A 19,757-nucleotide genomic window follows, 5' to 3' on the forward strand; every position below is an offset into this window, starting at 1 on the left:
TTTCCTTCCTTCCTTCCTTCCCTCCCTACTTCCTCCCTCTTTACCTCTCTTCCTATCTCCCTCTCCTTTCATTTCTGCCCACAGAATTTTTTTGAAAGGCAAAGGGCTCAACAGACAAGTCTTTACTGTTTACCTCCTGAATTATTAGGTGAACCAAGAGAATAAAATTCTGGTGAAATTCCAGTATTTATTTCCCTATAAACTCAATAAAGACATATATACATGAATATAATAATCATCTATTTTGTTCAAATTATCCAAATGGATACATTCTTCTTTCTACATTCCTAACAAGAATCCATGCGATATCAATTTATCCTGATACTGAATATCCAATGTTTCTCCAATATTAATGTGGTGTTTCAAATAAAATTATTTGTTCATAAAAACCTTTCATCTTTACAATATTTTATAACCTTTGTTTTTTTATTATATCCTATGTAGGAGAACACTGATTTGTCATTATAATTAATCACATTTTATAAAATACCTTAAGTGTAGTTTGTGTAAGGCAAAAATTTTTATCCCCCTTCTCAACATCATTAGGTGATGCCCATATTTAATCAGATTGTTATAGTATTTCACCGAATCAGAGTAGATTATGTTTCAACTATTTTGGACAGACAGGGTTTATTTTATCCAAAGAGATTAAGTTGAAGATTATTTGGAAGATCTCTGATGTGTGTGTGTGTGTGTGTGTAAACAATCACAGTTTTAGAATAACAACATTATTTTCCTTCCTCTTCATGTTTTACCTCAACTAAATCCTTGACTTAAAGTAAAGCAAGCTCATCCTTCTCTCTGCTCTCTTTAAAATGATATGTATCATCTAAAGCTTTACTTTTGGAATCAATAAGAAACACTTATCACGGTTTTTCATATTGAATTATATATAATGATTTTCATTTGGGGGATTACAACATTTTCTTAGTCAGAATTCTTCTGTAATCTTTGCAGGAAAAGCTGTTATAATGGACAGCAGAGGGAGCTTCATACCAGTCTATGAAGGTAACTACCTCATCACCCAAATCAGCAATGTAGACTTGTTTAAGATTAAAAACAAACAAAACAAAACAACAAAACCCAAAAGGTGTTTACTGTATTTAAAAGACTGGAAAGCATAATGGTCCCTTCTAGAGGCTATTTGTAGTAGTTACTGCCAGAAATGAGTAACTGTTGTTTTCATTTCACAGTTTAACTTCTTTTTTAAAAGAAGAAAGTAAGATAGATTCCACAGTGGCATTTCCTAGGCTATGCTAGTAAACATAGAACTACCTCCCCAACAATCACTAAGTAATAACTATAAATTGTTACCTGTGAGATTAAGCCTGGTAGACAGAGAATAAACAACTGAGAACTAGAGATTGCATAATGTAGAACCAGCTCTGAAAACACACCTAGAGTGTAGGATGTGTATATATAGCCTGTTGGGTTTTTTTGTGGAAAGGAAGTTCTACTGGAAAACAATAATGATGTTCTTTTTCCTGACGAGTTTCTTCTCTGGTGACACTGCACATTGGCAGTGTTGTGAGCTCAACTACAGACTTGACCGAAAACATTTCCTGTTTGATCTTTTGCTTAAAAGATTTGTGACCCTTGCTCTAGAGACTTAAGCAAGCTCTGGATGAGATCATTCACTCCTCTTTTTTTAAATTTCAGGTTATAAAATCATACTTCTTTAGATTTCAGCCATGAGAACAGCAAAAGATCATGGCTATGAATACAGCCTACATGGCAGAATGTCAACCTCACGCCAAAAAACCAAATCAAGAAGAAAGAAAAGCTAACACATAAGTTTGATTTTTTTTGTTAAAAAATCATTGATACATTATTTTCTCCATCTGCTCAAAATTATGAAGATAACCAGTCCTTTTTTCTTTTCTTTTCTTCTTCTTTTTTTTAAACAAAGGTAACAAATATATAAATCTTATCAGAAACAGCCTTCCAAGAGCAACTGTAACCCAACCAGGGGATTCCACCTTTTGAAGGTTGGTGTGTTAGGGATTTCAACACTTGAATTCTTCCTGTGTTGTCAATTTCATAATGGCTGTAGTGAGAAGGAAGAGTATAGACAGCAGATGTCATAGCAGATTCAATCCTGTTACCATCAAGACTGAACTAACTCTCTTCAAAGTACAAACTCTTGCAAATGTCTCCACAGCACTCTTGGCACAGATATCTTCATCCCATATGAAAAGAGGCAGTTTCTATGGCAATACTGGTTAAGTGCCTATCATGCTGCACTAATATAGTGCAAAATGTGCCTTCCATACAGCAAAAAAGATGTTAGGCAACCAGTGTGAAATTAGGGAAAGTAGAAATGTCTTAATACACGCTTATTTGTTTTCTAGACAATAACCACTATAAAACCCCGAACTTGAGGATTCTGTCTTCTAAGATACTAGTACGTGTCCAGCATTCACACATTGGAGAGAGACAAGAGTAGTCTTTTAAAAGAGTTTGTTTCTGAAACGCAGGCCAATAAAAGCCACCATCAACCCTGAAGATGCTATATTGTTCAATGTATTTTCCCTCTAGTATAGGACTTACGTCATCTTCACTGTTAGAGGTTGATTATTAACAAGTATATAAGATGACATCATAATGTAACTCATTTGATCAAATATACGTATTGTTATGCTTAAGTGTAGAATTGTAAAGCCTTCATTATGAACTGTTCATGCTAGAAAGTTTTGTGGATTAGTGTTGCAATCAGTCTTGCATGTGGCTTCCCACTTGGCCAATTTCCTCACTGATTTCCAGAGATCGAAGTGTCTCTTTCTTCAATCGGTAGATTTCAGAAAAGATGATACAAAACTCTCAAGACACAACATGCATCCCACTGCATCTCTTAGGATTCTCAAGGTTGACTCTCTATATGTCAGTGGTTTTGTCTTGAATATTCCCAGTGGGAGTAGAGTTTTCTCTTTTTTTCCCCCTTAATGATGGTGTTCATAACAGTTAAAGTTAATTTAATCAACACATTTCAACACCGATCCTGTGGCCCCTGGATGGCTACTATGAAGGCAAAAGGCCAAGTCTGGTTGTTTCCAGGAATACTCAGTGTTACATATCAGCATCTCCATCATAGGCTAAGGTTAAAGGTTTGAGGCGGTTGTTTTGTCGTCTTTGGGGTTTCTTTGGCTTTTTGCTGTAGGAAATTCAGGAAAAAAATGAAGACAAAAAGTTAGTATTTCATGTTAAATATTATTGTTTGAATAAAAAGCAAAACAAATTGGCTGATCTAAGTTGTCTCTTTTCTAGCCTGCCTTTTAGACTATGACTTTGGGATCTCTGAGTTTCACAGTTTCAAGAAACTGTGTTATAACTATTTTGTAAAAGCCAGATTATTCAATTTCCTGATTGATAACAATATAAGTAATAATATAGTATATTTTGGGTTTATCCAGAAACTTCTAAAATTAATGCACATTTATTTAAAAATACATTAAAGTTTGTGGGGCAACTTGCAGTGGAACCAGTATTTATCCCTAGTGCATGAACTGGCTCTTTGGAGGCCATTCCCTTTGGTGGGATGCTTTGCTCAGCCTAGAGACGGGAGGGAGGGCCTTGGTCCTGCCTCTAGTGATGTGGCAGATTTTGTTGACTCTCCATGGGAGGCCTTACCCTATCTGAGGGATGGATGCTGGCTGGGGTGTGGAGAAGGTGGGAGGAGTGGGAGGACTGGAGGGAGCTGAGATTGGTATGTAAAATAAGATTCTTTAGAAATAAGAAAAGAATTATCATAACATCGTCTTCTAGGGCAAATTCAATGTAAAATATATATTACACACCATTCATGAAACGCAATATTCTATGTCATTTATTCATGAGAAAATTCTTGGGAAAAAATTTTCTCGACCTCGAACAGTTCTGACTCATTGCCACAGTCTGAATGACTCAGACAAGGCAGGCAGAGTTCAGATTCTCTAATCTTAAAGTTTGTGGGAAGTTGGAAGAAATACAGCAAGTGCATTTCACACCCTAGCCTGTTCCGGTGGTACTGGGAACTGAAAGGGTTTTCTTTGAAATAACAATCTTTTTTTTTTTTTTTTTTGTTTTGTTTTTCGAGACAGGGTTTCTCTGTGGTTTTGGAGCCTGTCCTGGAACGAGCTCTTGGAGACCAGGCTGGTCTCGAACTCACAGAGATCCGCCTGCCTCTGCCTCCTGAGTGCTGGGATTAAAGGCGTGCGCCACCACCGCCCGGCATGAAATAACAATGTTATCTACCCTTCTAGATTTAGAAACCTTTACTCACTCACCAAGCTAGATAAATCATGGAGACGACAAAGACGAAGAGCACAAATGCCCCGGCTGCGACACCGTAAACCCAGGTCTTTAGTCTCCCATCTGAGAAGAACAGATATTAGTATTGGTGTACATTAGGTTTGGATATGACCCCTGATCATTCACATGTGACCACGGGTTCAAGACTCACATTGAAGTCTTTCCTAGTACAGGCGCCACTAATGGAAAGCAGCTTCTAGGGGTTAGGCAGCACCGCATTCAAGGGGAATTAGTAATGGAAACAGTCGAAAAATGACCAATTGTGTTTACGTTCAGGTGCGGAGTTCATGACGAAATTTTTTTATATAAAATCTTATCTCAGATTCATTATGTGCATTGTTCTACCCACTTATGCTTTGACTTTTTCCACCTATATCAGGAAAGGTGTATTATGTTAAAAAGATATAAACAGTGCAGCTTTTGAGAAATTCATAAACCTAGAGTAGATGCCAGCGGGTATTTGACCATTTGTTGTGGTTTCAACTGCTTCGTACCAGACGAAGCTTAACATATTAACTTATTTGTTTTGCAAATACAATTTTATCTATTCAATACTTATACTGTGCGTAACGATAATAGAATTGGCAGAAATAATGACACAGAGTAACAAGCAAAGGATGTTTAAATGTGTCTTTGCTGACTATTTGATATTTGCAATCACTTGCGACAGGCACAACTTTAGTTCAGTTTTTGGGCTTATTGTCCTTGAAGTGTTAGGCTCCAAGTAAACTTTAAATGTCCATTGCTAGGGATGATATTGTCTAACTTAATTTGATGCAGACATTTGTATACATTGTAGGCAGTAGGTACATAGAAGTGTGCACTCAACACTCAAGTCACAAAATGATATGAGTACGAAAATTACATGTGGACAAAAATGACTGTACGGAGATTTATCCAATACTCACAATGAATCAAATGCTATTTAGTACTAGGTATCTTGTTTATTAGAGGTCTGGCTGTTGGAAACCAATTCAGCTGACATTCTAAATATCACTTAAATCTGGAGGTTTAAAAAGTGTTTTATTCCCTGTTTATTTCCTTTTTCTTTCTCTCTTTCTCTCTCACCTTCTTTCTTTTTGAATTGAGTTTAAAATCAAAAGGACTACTACTAGGTTATTTTGCTGTGAAAATTATTTTAACAAATATTCAAAAATCAAAGGGTGTATTTTTTTCAGAATATGTGCCTCTTTACTATTTTGACATGTTCATCTTGGGGAAATTATTAAACAAAATGAAAAGGATACTTTTATTTAAATTGAGCAAAGTGATCTCATTTGTGGATATCTGCTTTGATCTTAATTAAGGTCAAAATTGCTAAGTGGTAATTTGTTCCCCTAGCTTGGAGAGGAGAATTTCCAACATTTTAACAGACAAATCAGCTTTTCAAAACTGAATTGTGTTTTCAGCTAAGAATCTAATAAAAGCAGTGATTATATGGATAAAGGTAATCAACCAGGTATTTAAAACACCTTAAAAATTCAATATTGGTTTTCTAATAACGGAAATACTTTTACTTAACAAATCATAAATAGAGGTATGCTAGTTAAAAAGTTTCTCCCTTCATTTCTCATGTTTCTAATGAAATAATAAAGTTGATTATGTCTGACTTTGCATGGGTGTTCTTTAGGTGAGAGAGAAAGAGAATCCATGTTGCTTATGGAGCACTAGTAGGGCACTTTTTGAACCTGGAGATAGGTGTGTACTGTCTATTCCAGTTAGAGAAAGTATACAAAGTAGAGCATGACACTTTTTCAAGCCTGCAAGCTTGTTCCTGTGCAGATCAAGTCCATTCCTGGATATACTAAGAGCATACATTGTAATATGACAATGGTTTGGTCCGTGTCCAAGTGTGATCATCCCATCAGGAAGGAAAAGGTCTAACCCTATCTCTGTATATTTGCACTAGTAAGGATTCTGAGGGATTGGCAAACATTAACGTTTGGAAGGTTACTTCCATCCGAGCACCCTGTGACATGGGATTGCATTTGTCTTGGTCTTTGTGAAGGTTCACACCACAAACTATATGTTTATTTATTTTTTTCCTTTTTTTTCCGTTTGATTATTTATTAAAGATTTCTGTCTCTTCCCCGCCACCTCCTCCCATTTCCCTCTCCCTCCCCAATCAAGTTCCCCTCCCTTGTCAGCCCATAGAGGTATCAGGGTTCCCTGCCCAGTGGGAAGTCCAAGAACCACCCACCTCCATCCAGGACTAGTAAGGTGAGCATCCAAACTGCCTAGGCTCCCCCAAAGCCAGTACATGCAGTAGGATCAGAGACCCATTGCCATTGTTCTTGAGTTCTCAGTAGTCCTCACTGTCAAACTGTATGTTTAAATCGAAAACTCCAAATGTCTTTGTAGTCTTATTTGTCCTTGTTGTAATTGAAAACAAATTTTTCCTCAATATTTTTATTATTATATTGAATATACAATATTCAATGTGTTTTTATTATACTTATAACTTTAGGACTGGGCTTTTGATAAATAATATCAACACTAATTTTTTTCTGAAAAAAGTAATTTCAATTCTACACATTTACAGCATGGGTTCTTCTTTCAATAGGAAAATAAAATTACATAAAGACAACTGCAATGTTAAAATGAGTAAATGGGCTAAGAAATAATCATTTATTTGAAAATCCTTGGTTGTTAAAAAATGCTGTGGCATTGTTACTGGTATAATGTTTAAGTAAAGAATTTTGTGTTCTTCACCTGGCCCAAATGGCTGTAGAAACCAGGTCCTGCCCCGTCCTGTTGGGTGAGTGGAGGGTTGGGTTGGGTGAACTGCCCGGCTGGTTTTGACATCGCCTCTTTTGTCCTCCACAGTGGGAATCACCACCACTGGGATAAGAGTACATTGCTCCAGGGTGCTGTTGGACGACATGACTTCGGTGTACCCTTCTTCACAGCGACACACCTTCATCTGCAGAACAGGGAAGTTTACACTACACACTGGACATGATCTAGGTCAGTATCACTAAGCGTATTCAGGAAAGGAGTATTAGGAAGCATTTTTAAGAGGACTGACGACATGCAACATCTGCCTTAGCTACCTTAACCCAGCCTACTCATGATTCTGTGCCACGTCATTCTGAAGGTAAATAAAAGGAGTGCACTGAGAGTTGTTCACATAGTTTTAAAAAATGCTTCAAAGTGAAAGGTTCCAGCCTTCAGTCATGGCAATCCGGGGCAGGGGAGGCATTGTACCAGAGACAGCGGGTGACAGTTGTTGGAGAAGGCTTGTCCATTTTAATGAATGCGCACATACCTCACTACAGTATGAGTGGGGTTGACTACAGGGTGGGTTACAAGACCTGTCGGCATCAGGCTGGCTCACCACCAAGCAGCCCCCTGCAGAACAGAAAATCATATTTTAGCAAATGACTCCTCTTGCTGTAATAAACACATACACTCTTTCAGATTTGTCTTGGAAGTCTGAAACACTTTGGAAGTTACAAGAAGCTCTGTACTTCTGAAATGGCTGGCTAACCTCCGTCACTTTCATTAGTAACGGGACCTTTATACCCAGATGACAGTGTTGTGGCTTATGTTTTGCAAGCATCCAAGACACATTGCCAAGAGGCTTATTTTGTAGCTGCTATTTTTGAAACACCAGTTTCATATAACCTATTTCTGATAATAGTCAGAAAAAAATAGGTCATATAATCTGTTTCCTCAAGCCAGGACCAGCAATTGAAAAGCAAAATATTTTAATTTTATTTTATTACTAAATACTTTTATTGACTACTCAGAATGATAGTTTTCACATCCCTTAAAGTAACTTTTCAATTTATTTGATCATTACACAAAAATGCTTATTAGAATGCATATCTGTTTTTAAGGAAAAATCACTGTTCTTGTAGCTAATTCCAGATACTTGTGGTTTCTGGAAAGAAGACCAATGTAACCAGCAAGTCTTTTGCTTGTGCTATTTTCCAATTTGCCATTGAAATTAATTTTCCTAGTTTAATTCTCACATACAATACAAACTTTGCATTGCCTGTTATTGCATTTTAAATACGGAAACTGTTGTCTGAAGATAAAATATTGGTGATATAGGTGTGACCCATAGTTTCGAATTGTACTTACTCAGCTGAACAAAACTTTAGCCAAACAAATGATTTTTTTTTTCATTTATGGAGCTAATAGTATTTTGGATCAATCAAAGGTTCCCATCATCAATTCTTTGTTTTTCCTTTAATCTTATAAATTCTTTTAAAAAAGTTTTTATTAATTAATTCTTTCATATAAAAATGCATATAATAATGCAAAACAAAAGCTATCACAACAAAAGCAGTTAGTCATTGTAAGGCACACACAGTTTAATGACCATACTGTCTATTACTAAACAAAAGAAGAGAAAGAATAGCAGTCCCATGACGTCCTTATAGTGACAATCTGTAAATTACAGCAACTGATCCACAGAGATAATGTACTTACACCTGTTTTCATAGGGAACATCATCTAAACAGTCGAAGAAGAATGCATCTAGAGGTTATCGTAAATAATTCCACTTTGGCTTCTTGGTAACAGAGAAAAATAATTGGATACATATTTTCATGTATTAAAATAAATTAAAATGTGACATACTGATGAATCTTTAAATTTTGACTTAATTTTGATTTGGGAAATAGTCTCAGTTTCAGTAGAGAAACAATAGAGTCAGAAGAAAAAGCAAGCAAATATTATTTGCTTCTATATTTGAAAAAAAAGCAACCTTAGGAATCATTTAAAGAATGACGTATCTTTCCTTCCAGGACCTGAGCAAAGTGAATCGCACCTGGGACACTTGCTTTGGAATGGCTATCCTTCCCTGTCTGTGCTTTTTTATCCCCCATTTCTTTTACAATGGCGTTCTGGTTCATTGTTTTCATTTCCCAAATAATACTGTTCAGACAGCAAAGAGCTTCCTGGTGGGAATGTTTTCTATTATATATTATATGTCCACTGGGAGATGCTATTATCAAAGGCTTTTTGATGGAGTTTTTATTCACAAAAATTCCGTCTTCATAAGAATGTAGTTTTGCATTCTGTTCTGGCTTTTATAGGGAATAAATAAGTAATTAGGTTTCAATAAACCTGGGTCCCTTGAAATTCGATATAAAAATTGATGTTTTCCAAGAAGCACATTGATCCTGGCTGAATCCTTTGATCTCACTGTATATATGAAAGATAACTCAGGGTCAACTTGATGCATACTACTTTGTTTTTCTTGCAGAAGAGTTGAAACTAGAGCCCCCAGTCAGCAGGTGTCCTGGGCAGCTGACAGTCAACATTGCTCCTGCCTCTGATATGGAAATCCCTAATAACTAAATTATTTTAAGACGATAATTAAGGGATAACATTTTAAGTTTGTGTTTATGTGCCTGAAGTTGAGATTCTGTTTCAGACCTTGATTTTTTTCTATGAAATTTGCAGGCTATTCAATATAGATTCATCTTGAAGTCTTTCCTTTATGTTTGGAATGGGCCCTTGACTTTACTGAGCTCATACAAAGGACTTGTATATTAAGGAAGTCCATTGGGGATATCTTTCAAAAATCTTCTTTTGATTTTCTTCTTTGGAAGTATAATAATAGTTTGTGATGGGAACACAGCAAATGTCCCTCTCAGATGCCCTGGGTTTGATTTTACTGGTAAATCTTTCTTGCTAATCACTAAAATGTCTTTATAATAGATTTGATAATTTAGGTATATTATGTTTATATGTGTATTCTACCTTGTCGTGTATCATCTTCAAAGCACACAAGCAGAAATAGTGAAAGGCATAATTATTATTTTATTTTCGTATAGTAAGTTGTTAATGTATAAAATCTCTAGGGAAAAGCAGGAAATCACTTATATTCATTCATTAGTGCTAAGTAGTATTTCAATGAAATATAGTCTAATGTCTAAAGGTGACAGATAAGAGAGAACTTGAAGCTGTGGTTCAGGCCTTTACTCCCAGTACTAGGGAGGCAGAGGCAGGCGGATCTCTGTGAGTTCAAGGCCAGCCTGGTCTACAAGAGCTAGTTTCCTCCAGGACAGGCTCAAAAGCTACAGAGAAAACCTAGAGAGAGAGAGAGAGAGAGAGAGAGAGAGAGAGAGAGAGAGAGAGAGAGAGAGAGAGAAGTTGAGATATTTAAAAAAAAATTGTCATTGGTCACCACACATGTACAACACAAATTTCTTGATTCCAACAGTGTGTTAACAATTCAGTGTCCTTCAGTAGTCAACTACACATGTGTTACGGGAATAAATGCAGAAAGTCAAGATACTGGTGTTTTACCTGTCACGTTTACGCCGTCTGACCTTTGACACCAGACTGTGCGAGAGGAACCCTTCCAAGCGCTCGCCATCCACTTATACTCGTAGCACTGCCCATCTGCAGGCACAGAGCAAGCACTGATGTTGCATTACTCGGGACCCCCGTGAGAGAGGGTTATCAACGCATGCATGAACGAATGAAAGGGGACAGGAAGTCTGCTGCTGGGGATTGCTATGTCAATGGGCTTCCTGAATGTTGCAAAACAAGTTTGATAAAAACTGCAGCTGTCAACCTAAGTCCCCACTAATGTTCCGACGTATCTTTTATGCTGCTACTTTATGCCAGACACTGGATACTTCTAAAGTTTTAGTCCATTTTTATTTATTTTTTATACACTGAAATAAGGAACAAGGAGACAGATCAGAGAATAACTAACTGTAGAATATATTCAATTATTTATCATGTAATTCTAACAAACATTACCATTTAGCCATACTTGCTTTACTTTTCATTCGTTTGCTCATCAATAAAATGAGCTAAGAACTTAGTATTGCCTAACATCATTTCCTGATCCTATCTTCTAATTTCCCAGTCACATCACATCATTCTGAGGTAAATATGCAGCTTTCTACATCATTTTTACTTTTTACTATAAATATACATATATGCATATATTATTCAACATTACTTAATAAAATTAATACTTTATTCAGATTAACATTTACTCAGTATTATGGATTCGCACCAATTATGATTTATATATAATTCAGGACCTTATTTGTCACTGTTACAGATGAACTATCTCAATGTGATTTTAATGCAGCTCTAGTCAATTTATTTTAACTGCCACATGGAGTTGCATTGTATCAGGTTTTATAATTTATTTGTTTTCTTTGGTCATGTTATTTTAAATTAGTGCCATTAACATGCCCTGTTGGTCAGCCTGAAGCAAGTATATTGGTGCTTTAAAAATATAACTATCTAGAAAGGAAATCTCTGATATAACTGCAGATAGCTGAAACTTTGCTAAATATTGTTCATATTTCGCACTACATGGCGAATACCCAATGGTAGCTATGACTCTATTGCTCTCTCTACACAAAGGAAGTAACACATTTAATTTACTTTTAATCAGTCTTGGCTGTATACAAATCTATCTTATCATAATAACATAAGTTATTGATAAATAAAATTGTCAAACAGTTTTAAGAATGTTTTGGATTTCTTCTGGTAGAAATGGCTTATTGCTATTTCAGGCATTTTATTTCTTATTGACACCCATGTCTTTACTCACTGAAATAAGGGAGTTACTAATTTTAAATAGTGATCATTATTATTTTTTCTGCTGTGTAGTACCATTATGTAAATGCACCACATTTTCCTTATCCATTCTTCGGTCAAGGGGCATCTAGGTTGTTTCCAGGTTCTGGCTATGACAAATAATACTGCTATGAACACAGTTGAGCAGATGTCCTTATGGTATTATTGAGCATCCTTTGGGTATATAGCCAAAAATGGTGTTGCTGGGTCTTAAGAAAGGTTGTTTCTTAATTTTCTGAGAAATTGCCATAATAATTTCCAAAGCAACTGTACAAGTTTACGCTTCCACCAGCAATGGAATAGTGTCTCTTTACTCCATATCTTCTCTAGCAAAAGTTGTCATCAGTGTTTCTGATCTTCACATTTTTTAATCTAATTTTATCCCCTTGATATTCTTTTGTTTTCTTATTGCTGTAGCTAAAACTTCAAGTACTATATTGAATAGATATAGATATGGAGAGTGTGGACAACCTTCTCTTGTTCCTAATTTCAGTGGGATTGCTTTGTTTCTCTCCATTTAGTTTGATGTTGGCTGTTGGCTTGCTGTATAGTGTCTTTATTATATTTATATATATTTCTTATATTCCTGCTTTCTCTAAGACCTTTATTATGAAGGAATGTTGCATTTTGTCGAAGGCTTCTTCAGCATCTAATGAGATGATCATGAGGTTTTTAAAATTCAGTTTGTGAATGGTGGATTACATTGACAGATTTTTATATTTTGAAACATCTCTGCTACTCTTGGATGAAGCCTACTTGGTCATAGTGGATAATTTTTCTGGTGTGTTCTTGGATTCTGTCAGTATTTTATTGTGTATTTTTGCATCAATGTTCATGAGTGGTATTAGTCTGTAATTCTCTTTCTTAGTAATGTTTTTGTGTGGTTTGGGTATCAGGTTAATTATAGTCTCGTAAAAAGAGTTTGGGAATGTTCTTTCTGTTTCTATTGTGTAGAAAAAATTTGAGGAGTTCTTTAAAAATCTTGTAGAATTCTGTTCTGAAACCATCTGGTCCTGGGCTTCTTTGGGTTAGGAGACTTTTGATGACTGTTTCTATTTCTTTAGCAGTTATAGGTCTACTTAGTTTGCTTATCTGGTCTTAATTTAACTTTGATAAATGATATTTATGCAGAAAGTTGTTTAAGTTTTCCAATTGTGTGGAGTATAAATTTTCAAAATATGACCTGATGATTCTCTGAATGTCCTTCATATCTGTTGTATGTCCCCCTTTTCATTTCTGATTTTGTTAATTTGGATACTCTCTCCTTGCCTTTTGGTTGGCTTGGATAAAGTTCTGTCTATTTTGTTGATTTTCTCGAAGAAGCTATTCTTTGTCTCATTTAATCTTTGTATTGTTTTCTTTGTTTCTATTTTGTTGATTTCAGCTCTTACGTTGATTATTTTCTGCCATCTAGCCCTTCTGAGTGAGTTTGTTTCTTTATGTTCTAGAGTTTTCAGGTGTTCTGTTAGCTAACTAGTGTGGGATTTTTCCTGCATCTTCATGTAGGCATGTAGTGCTACGAAATTTCCTCTTAACAATGCTTTCATTGTTCCCCATAAATTTGGATATTTTGTGTGGTCATTTTCATTGAATTTTAGGAAGTCTTTAATTTCTTTCTTATTTCCTTCTTGACCCATTGGTGATTCAGGTGAGCATTGTTTAATTTCCATGTGTTTGTGGGGTTCTGAAATTGGTATTGCTTTTGAATTCTAAGCCATATTGATTCATAAGATACATGGGGTTATAGTGATTTTTGCATCTATTGAGGTTTGTTTTGTTACTTAGTATGTAGTCATTTTTGAGAAGGTTCCATGAGGTGCTGAGAAAAAAAATATGTTATTTTATGTTTGGATGAAATGTTCTGTAGATATCTGTTAAGTCCATTTGAGTCATAATATCTGTTAGTTCTCTTATTTCTCTGTTAAGTTTCTGTCTGATAGACCTGTCCAGTGGTGAGAGTGGGGTGTTGAAGTTTCCCACTATTAGTGTCTAGGGTCTAATATGAGATTTAAATTTAGTTGTGTTTCTTTTACTTATGAGGGTGCCCTTGTATTTGGTGCATAGTTGTTCAGTATTGACATTTCCTCTTGATGGATTTTTCCTGTGACGAGTATAAAATGTCCTTCTTTGTCTCTTTTGATTGATTTTGGTTTTAAGTCTATTTTCTTAGATATGAGGATAGCTACACCTTTTTGTTTCTTAGGTCCGTTTGATTGAAAAATTTTTTACCAACCATTTACTCTGAGGCAGTAAACTCTTTGGGGTTGAGGTATGTTTCTTGTATGCAGCAGAAGGATGGATTCTTTTTTATTATCCAGTCTGCTGGCCTGTGTCTTTTTATAGGTTAGTTGAATTCATTAATATTAAGGGATATTAATGAGCAGTCATTTCTAGTTCCTGTTATTTTAGTTTTCATTGTTGGTGATGTCATTGTGTGTGTTTTTCCCTTCTTTGGGATTTGCTGTAGTAAGATCACCTATTGTCGGTGTTTTTGTGGATGTAGTCAACTTCCTTGAGTTAGAGTTTTCCTTCTAGTATTTTGTATAGGGCTGGGTTTGTGGCTAAGTGTTGGTTGAATATGGTTCTGTCATAGAATATCTTGTTTTGTCCATTTATGGTGATTGAAAGTTTTGTTGGGTATAGTAGTCTGGGCTGGCATCCAAGATCTCTTAATGTCTGCATAACGCTTGACCAGGACCTTCTGGCTTTCATTGTTTCCATTGAGAAGTCAGGTGTAATCCTGATAGGTCCTCCTTCATATGTTACTTGGCCTTTCTCTTTTGCAGCTCTTAATATTCTTTATTTATTCTGTATGTTTAGTGTTTTGATTATTATGTGACAAGGGACTTTTTTTTACCCATTCTATTTGGTGTTCTGTAAACTTCTTGTATCGTCATAGGCATATCTTTCTTTAGGTTGGGAAAGTTTTCTTCTATGATTTTATTGAATATATTTCCTGTACTTTTGAGTTAGATTTCTCCTTTTCCTATCCCTATTATTCTTAGGTTTGGTCTTTTCATGGTGCCCCATATATCCTGGATATTTTGTGCTTGTGTTAAGCCTTTGATAGATTTAATGTTTCCTTTGACTGATGAGTCTATTTCCTCTATTGTATCTTCAGCGCTTGAGATTCTCTCTTCCATCTCTTGTATTCTGCTGTTTATGCTTGCAGTTGTGGTTTCTGATTGTTTTCCCATATTTTCTCTTTCCAGAATTCCCTCAGTTTGTGTTTTCCTTATTGTTTCTATTTCAGTTTTCATGTCTTGAATTGTTTCTATTATCTGCTTGATTGCTTTTTCTTGGTTTACTTCAAAGAATTTGTTGATTTCTTCCAATTTTTCTCTTTTCTTCCCTTTCTTTGAGGGATTTTTAAATTTCCTCTTTAAGGGCCTTAAGCATTCTCCTAAAGTTATTATTTAGGTCATTTTCTTCTGCTTCATCTATATTGGGCTGTTAAAGTCTTGCTATTTTAGTTTCACTAGTTTTTGTTGGTGTCATGTTGTGCTTTGTGGTGTTGAGTGTTCTTACCTTGTCTACCCATCTTTCCCTCTGATTGATGTAGTTGGGGCTGTGCCTCTGGGGATCAATCTTCCAGGTGCCAGTGGATCCAAGGCTTGGATGGTTGCCCCTCGTAGTTCAGTCAGGGTCATGGTACCAGTCACCTCAGAGGTCACTTGGTGTTTCCATTAGACACTCCTGGCAGGTTGTGCAATCCTGGGGGTGATTTGGGCCTGCTCACATGGAGGATGCTTGTTTGGGCTTGCCCCTGCTGAGGTCGCTGGCTAAGGCTGGATCTTGCAGATGTCCATGGCTTGGACCTGGTTCCAAGGAGGTCTCTGTCCCTGCCCTGATCTCTTGGTGGTTGCTCTCTTGTACTTGCTCCTGTGGAGGTTGCTTGCTCAGGCTTACCCTGGAAGAGGTTGCTGTCTTAAGCGTGTTCCCTTGGCTGGGCCTGGTGTCACAGAATTCTTTGGCTTGGGCTTGCTCTCTTTGTGGTCGCTCCCTCGAACCTTCTCCTGAGGAGGTTGCTTGCTGGTGCCTACTTGCGTGGATGTGCCTGGCTCAGCCCTGTTCACAGCCCTGCTCACAGCCCTGCTCCCATGGAGGTCCCTGACATGGGTTGGCACCTGAAAAACCTCTGGCTCAGGCCTTTTCTCTCAGCTGTTGCTCCCACATACCTGCTTCTGTGGAGGTTGCTTCCTGTACCTGCTCCTGCAGAGGTCACTGGTTGGAACCTGCTCTAGTGGATGTCACTCTGGAGTCACATATCTTAAACATTATAGAACAAAATCTAAGAATTTGAGCCTTACATTCTCCACCAGATACAGTCTTTTGTTGTTATCAAGATGTCGCCATAGTCCAAACTATAACATTGTAATGCACTGAGGGTCTGGATACCGACTGTTACTGAGTGTCCTGCAAATATTGAAGGACTGCTTCTGTATATGCAATCCATACATAGACACCTGAACATGTATTCATATAATGCTCTATGTCCAATTATTGTGAATTTAAAATTGCTACTTCTTACCAATGAATTGATTTATTAGCTTCTCAGACTATGTTAAAGGGTCTAATTTTGCTATGGTTTTGTAGTGTTTAATTTTGCAATTTGTTTTCATTTGTTACACAAATGAAAAATACTAGCTTTGTGTTTGATCACAGATTTTATTAATATATAATCAGTTTTTCCTAATTATCTTAGGTTTCTGTAATTTCTAAAACTAGGAAATATTTTTAGAACATTCCACATTTTAAATCAGAATATCCCCCTCTGTGATGTGTGTGTGTGTATGTGTGTGTGTGTGTGCAAATAGAGCCTAGAGGCAAGTATCTGAACACTGTAGTACCATCTTGGTTGTTGGTCATCCACACAGAATCTGTCTTTTGTTGCTGTTGAATATACTAGGCTAGGTAACTCTCAAGCTATTGGAGATTCTTCTGTTTCTGCCTCCAATCTTTGAGGATTCATACTCACATCTTCATACTTGCGTGGCAAGCACTTTACCTATTGAAGCACATTCTTGGGCCCTAGGAATATTACTTGTAATTTAATTCTCAAATGAATAGAATTCATGAATTGAAGCACTCACCATCACATGACTTGGTTTCTAACATCTGCTCTGGGCATAGATGTTGATTTTCCAGTTCCTGTATAATCACAGCTCTGGATCGGACCTGTATTCCACCAAAACCAAGATCCTCACCGTTCACACAGGTCAGCTGACACAGACTCCATGAAGACCAGTCATTCAAATAACAGTCACCTGTAAGAAACAGGTTGGTAATTTATAACCCCAGGGAACAGTGTTGCAGATACTTATTTTGATTCCAACTGTGCTAGGCCATGTTTGTAAGTATGCTAATTATAAATGACATTTATGATATTTGAATATACAATAAACATCATTTTATATGTAATCAATATGCTATTTGGAGAGATGGGGTGATCTCTGTGTGACTTAATGTTATAAAACATAAGCTATGACCTGAAGGAGTTTTCCCATCATGGTAATTTCCTAAAAGATGGATAATACTTGTCTAAAACCTAACATGATGTTTGTTACTATTGTCAAAGGAGCTATACAACCTAATAATACATAGAACTTGCCTCTAGATATTCATAAATTTGGGTGAGCTTTAAGTTCAAGGTGCAATAATCAGTGATTAAATAATATTTTCTTTCTTCCCAGATGCATCTAGCCGAGGCAAGCTGCTGAGAAGTTGACACAGTGGAAATTAAACTGGCAGTTTCTTCTAGTCTACATCTCCAATCAACTACACCCCCTTTGGAGAAAATACATAGTACCTGCAAAATGCCAAGTACCATAAATGCACAGCAAGTTTCCACAGTCTGATTATATATCTATGCAATCAACATCTAATCAAGAACAGACCATTCCCAGAACCTCAGAAATCCCCAACCATGTTATTCTTGAAATCATATCCTACATACCATATATACTTTTTTACATTTGCCATTTTCCACTCAGTCACATTTGTACGATCTCTTGTGCATTTAAATGTTCTAATTTGAAACTCTTGTGACTATTGAAGTAGAAGCTTGTGCTGAACATATGTGTTATATGTGTGATTTTCTTGAGCATATGCATAAGAATAGAATTACATGATGGATCCATGTATCCAACATCTTTTACGATTTTGAGAACAGGCAAGGAGAGAGGGAGAGAAGGGTGGAGTTGAGATATAAACAGAGGAGGATAGGGAGAAAGAGAGTGAGGGGACTGAGCATGAGAGGGAGAGAGAGAGAGAGAATAGAAGCAGAGTGGGTTCAGAGAGAGGTGGTGGTGGTAGATCTGGGAGCAGTTGTGCGGAAGGGGTAATATGATTAAAATATATTGGATGACATTCCCAAGAAATTAAGAAAATCTTATTAAAAATCTAGCACATTTTGAAAATGCCAAGAAAAAAAGCAACTAGCAAAGGAATTTATGAAAATTGTAGGAATGATTGCATGTCTGAGATGTCACATTTTGGGTTACCCAGTGTTTACCAGGAAAACCTGGTGTGGGTAAAAATAAAATAGAATAAAGATTAGAATATGAATTAGGAAAAACATTTTTCATCTTTGAAGGGTGTGGCGTAAATTTATTACCCCAATGGGGTTAGTGAAAGTATACAAGTGTGTTTAGCACTAGGAGCGTTCTGCTCTCATATTGCTATTAAATCTTGACATGGATATGTCAAGATGATGATTAGGTAATGAATGGACCGCAGCAGAATAGAGTTAGTGGGTTTCTCTGCACTCCATGTCAATATCAAATAAAGATACATATAGAGATTAAGCCTACTCATACAAAAGAGAGAGATGAAAGTTTCACTCAGTTTCTTGTCACTTAGGTAAAGTTATACGTTCATATTCTACTCTTTAAAGCTGACTGTGTCAAATTTGTCTAGCTTTCAAGATATACAACAGAGGGTTGGGGATACAGCTCAGGATCTTAGAGACCCCATTCCCTGCAGCAATGCAGTGGTTCCCTGACTCACAGAGTTAGTACAGGTATTACTGAATAAGATTGTTGATGTTCTTCATTTGGACTATATACATAACCTCTTCTTGACTCTGTTACTAGGATGATGTGTCTAAAATATGAATTGTGTTCTGTTATTACCTGGACAGGGCTGGGTGCAGGTTTCCTCCAGAACTATCTGCTTATTACCATCTACGACGAGCTCAATGTCAGCGCAGAATTCTTCATCCACCGCTTTGCTGAAATCATCAGTTGAGCCATCAGTCACCACACAAGAAATATTCCGTGTCCTGGTTCCTTCTCCACACTGGGCATCCTGGAATGGAGGGAGAAACAGCTAATTAGAAAAAGAAAAATAATTCATTAGAGAGCTCACGGCTTGTAGTCATTTTTGCATCACCGATTTGATTTATGAATAGCTAAAGAAGCATTGCAAACCCCTGGGAAGAAGTCTTATAGGGCACAAGCTATAAAGCATACATGGAACAATTTATTTGCTTCCTAGACAAAGACAGGCAAATAAATTTTCATTAAAATGAATCAGTCTCCAAATGATTTTAAAAGTACAGGACAGGGGGTGCTTGCTATTAAAACTAATTAAAGGACTGAGTATTTGCAAAACCACTAAAATGTTTATGAGGGAACCGATCATCTTTAATTCAAAATAATTCTAGAACCAAGACTTAGCAGATGAAGAATGCTGGCATCCACATAGCTTCCTGAGATTTGATACCTGAACTTGGCACGGAGACCACTGGCCATACTGCCAACAATAGCATGGTTTCACTGGGCAAGGCTTGGACTGTTCCATGAGGGAAGGGCAAGGTCTCCCATCACCTTGAAAGGGCTGGGTCACTGTTCGTCTTCTAAACATTTTTCCTTTAAAAATATAAAATGATACAACTTCAGTGT

The 19,757-nt window shown here is 36.6% G+C and overlaps 1 protein-coding gene across 1 annotated transcript in view; it reads right to left on the minus strand.

Moving 5' to 3' along the window:
• Positions 1-7: 7 nt before the first annotated feature.
• The window catches only part of Thsd7a (thrombospondin type 1 domain containing 7A), a 402,496-nt gene continuing 382,746 nt past the window's right edge, over positions 8-19,757 (minus strand). Inside the window, exons 21-28 of the mRNA XM_013352455.2 lie at positions 19,579-19,724; positions 18,987-19,161; positions 16,947-17,120; positions 10,555-10,650; positions 7,556-7,638; positions 7,000-7,210; positions 4,263-4,350; positions 8-3,151 (exon numbers count right to left, since the gene is read on the minus strand). Of these exons, the coding sequence (XP_013207909.2) occupies positions 3,067-3,151; positions 4,263-4,350; positions 7,000-7,210; positions 7,556-7,638; positions 10,555-10,650; positions 16,947-17,120; positions 18,987-19,161; positions 19,579-19,724 (1,058 nt within the window). The 3' untranslated portion in view covers positions 8-3,066. The remainder of the gene's footprint in view (positions 3,152-4,262; positions 4,351-6,999; positions 7,211-7,555; positions 7,639-10,554; positions 10,651-16,946; positions 17,121-18,986; positions 19,162-19,578; positions 19,725-19,757) is intronic.

Source organism: Microtus ochrogaster, linkage group LG10 (assembly GCF_000317375.1).
Source record: "Microtus ochrogaster isolate Prairie Vole_2 linkage group LG10, MicOch1.0, whole genome shotgun sequence".
NCBI lineage: Eukaryota > Metazoa > Chordata > Mammalia > Rodentia > Cricetidae > Microtus > Microtus ochrogaster.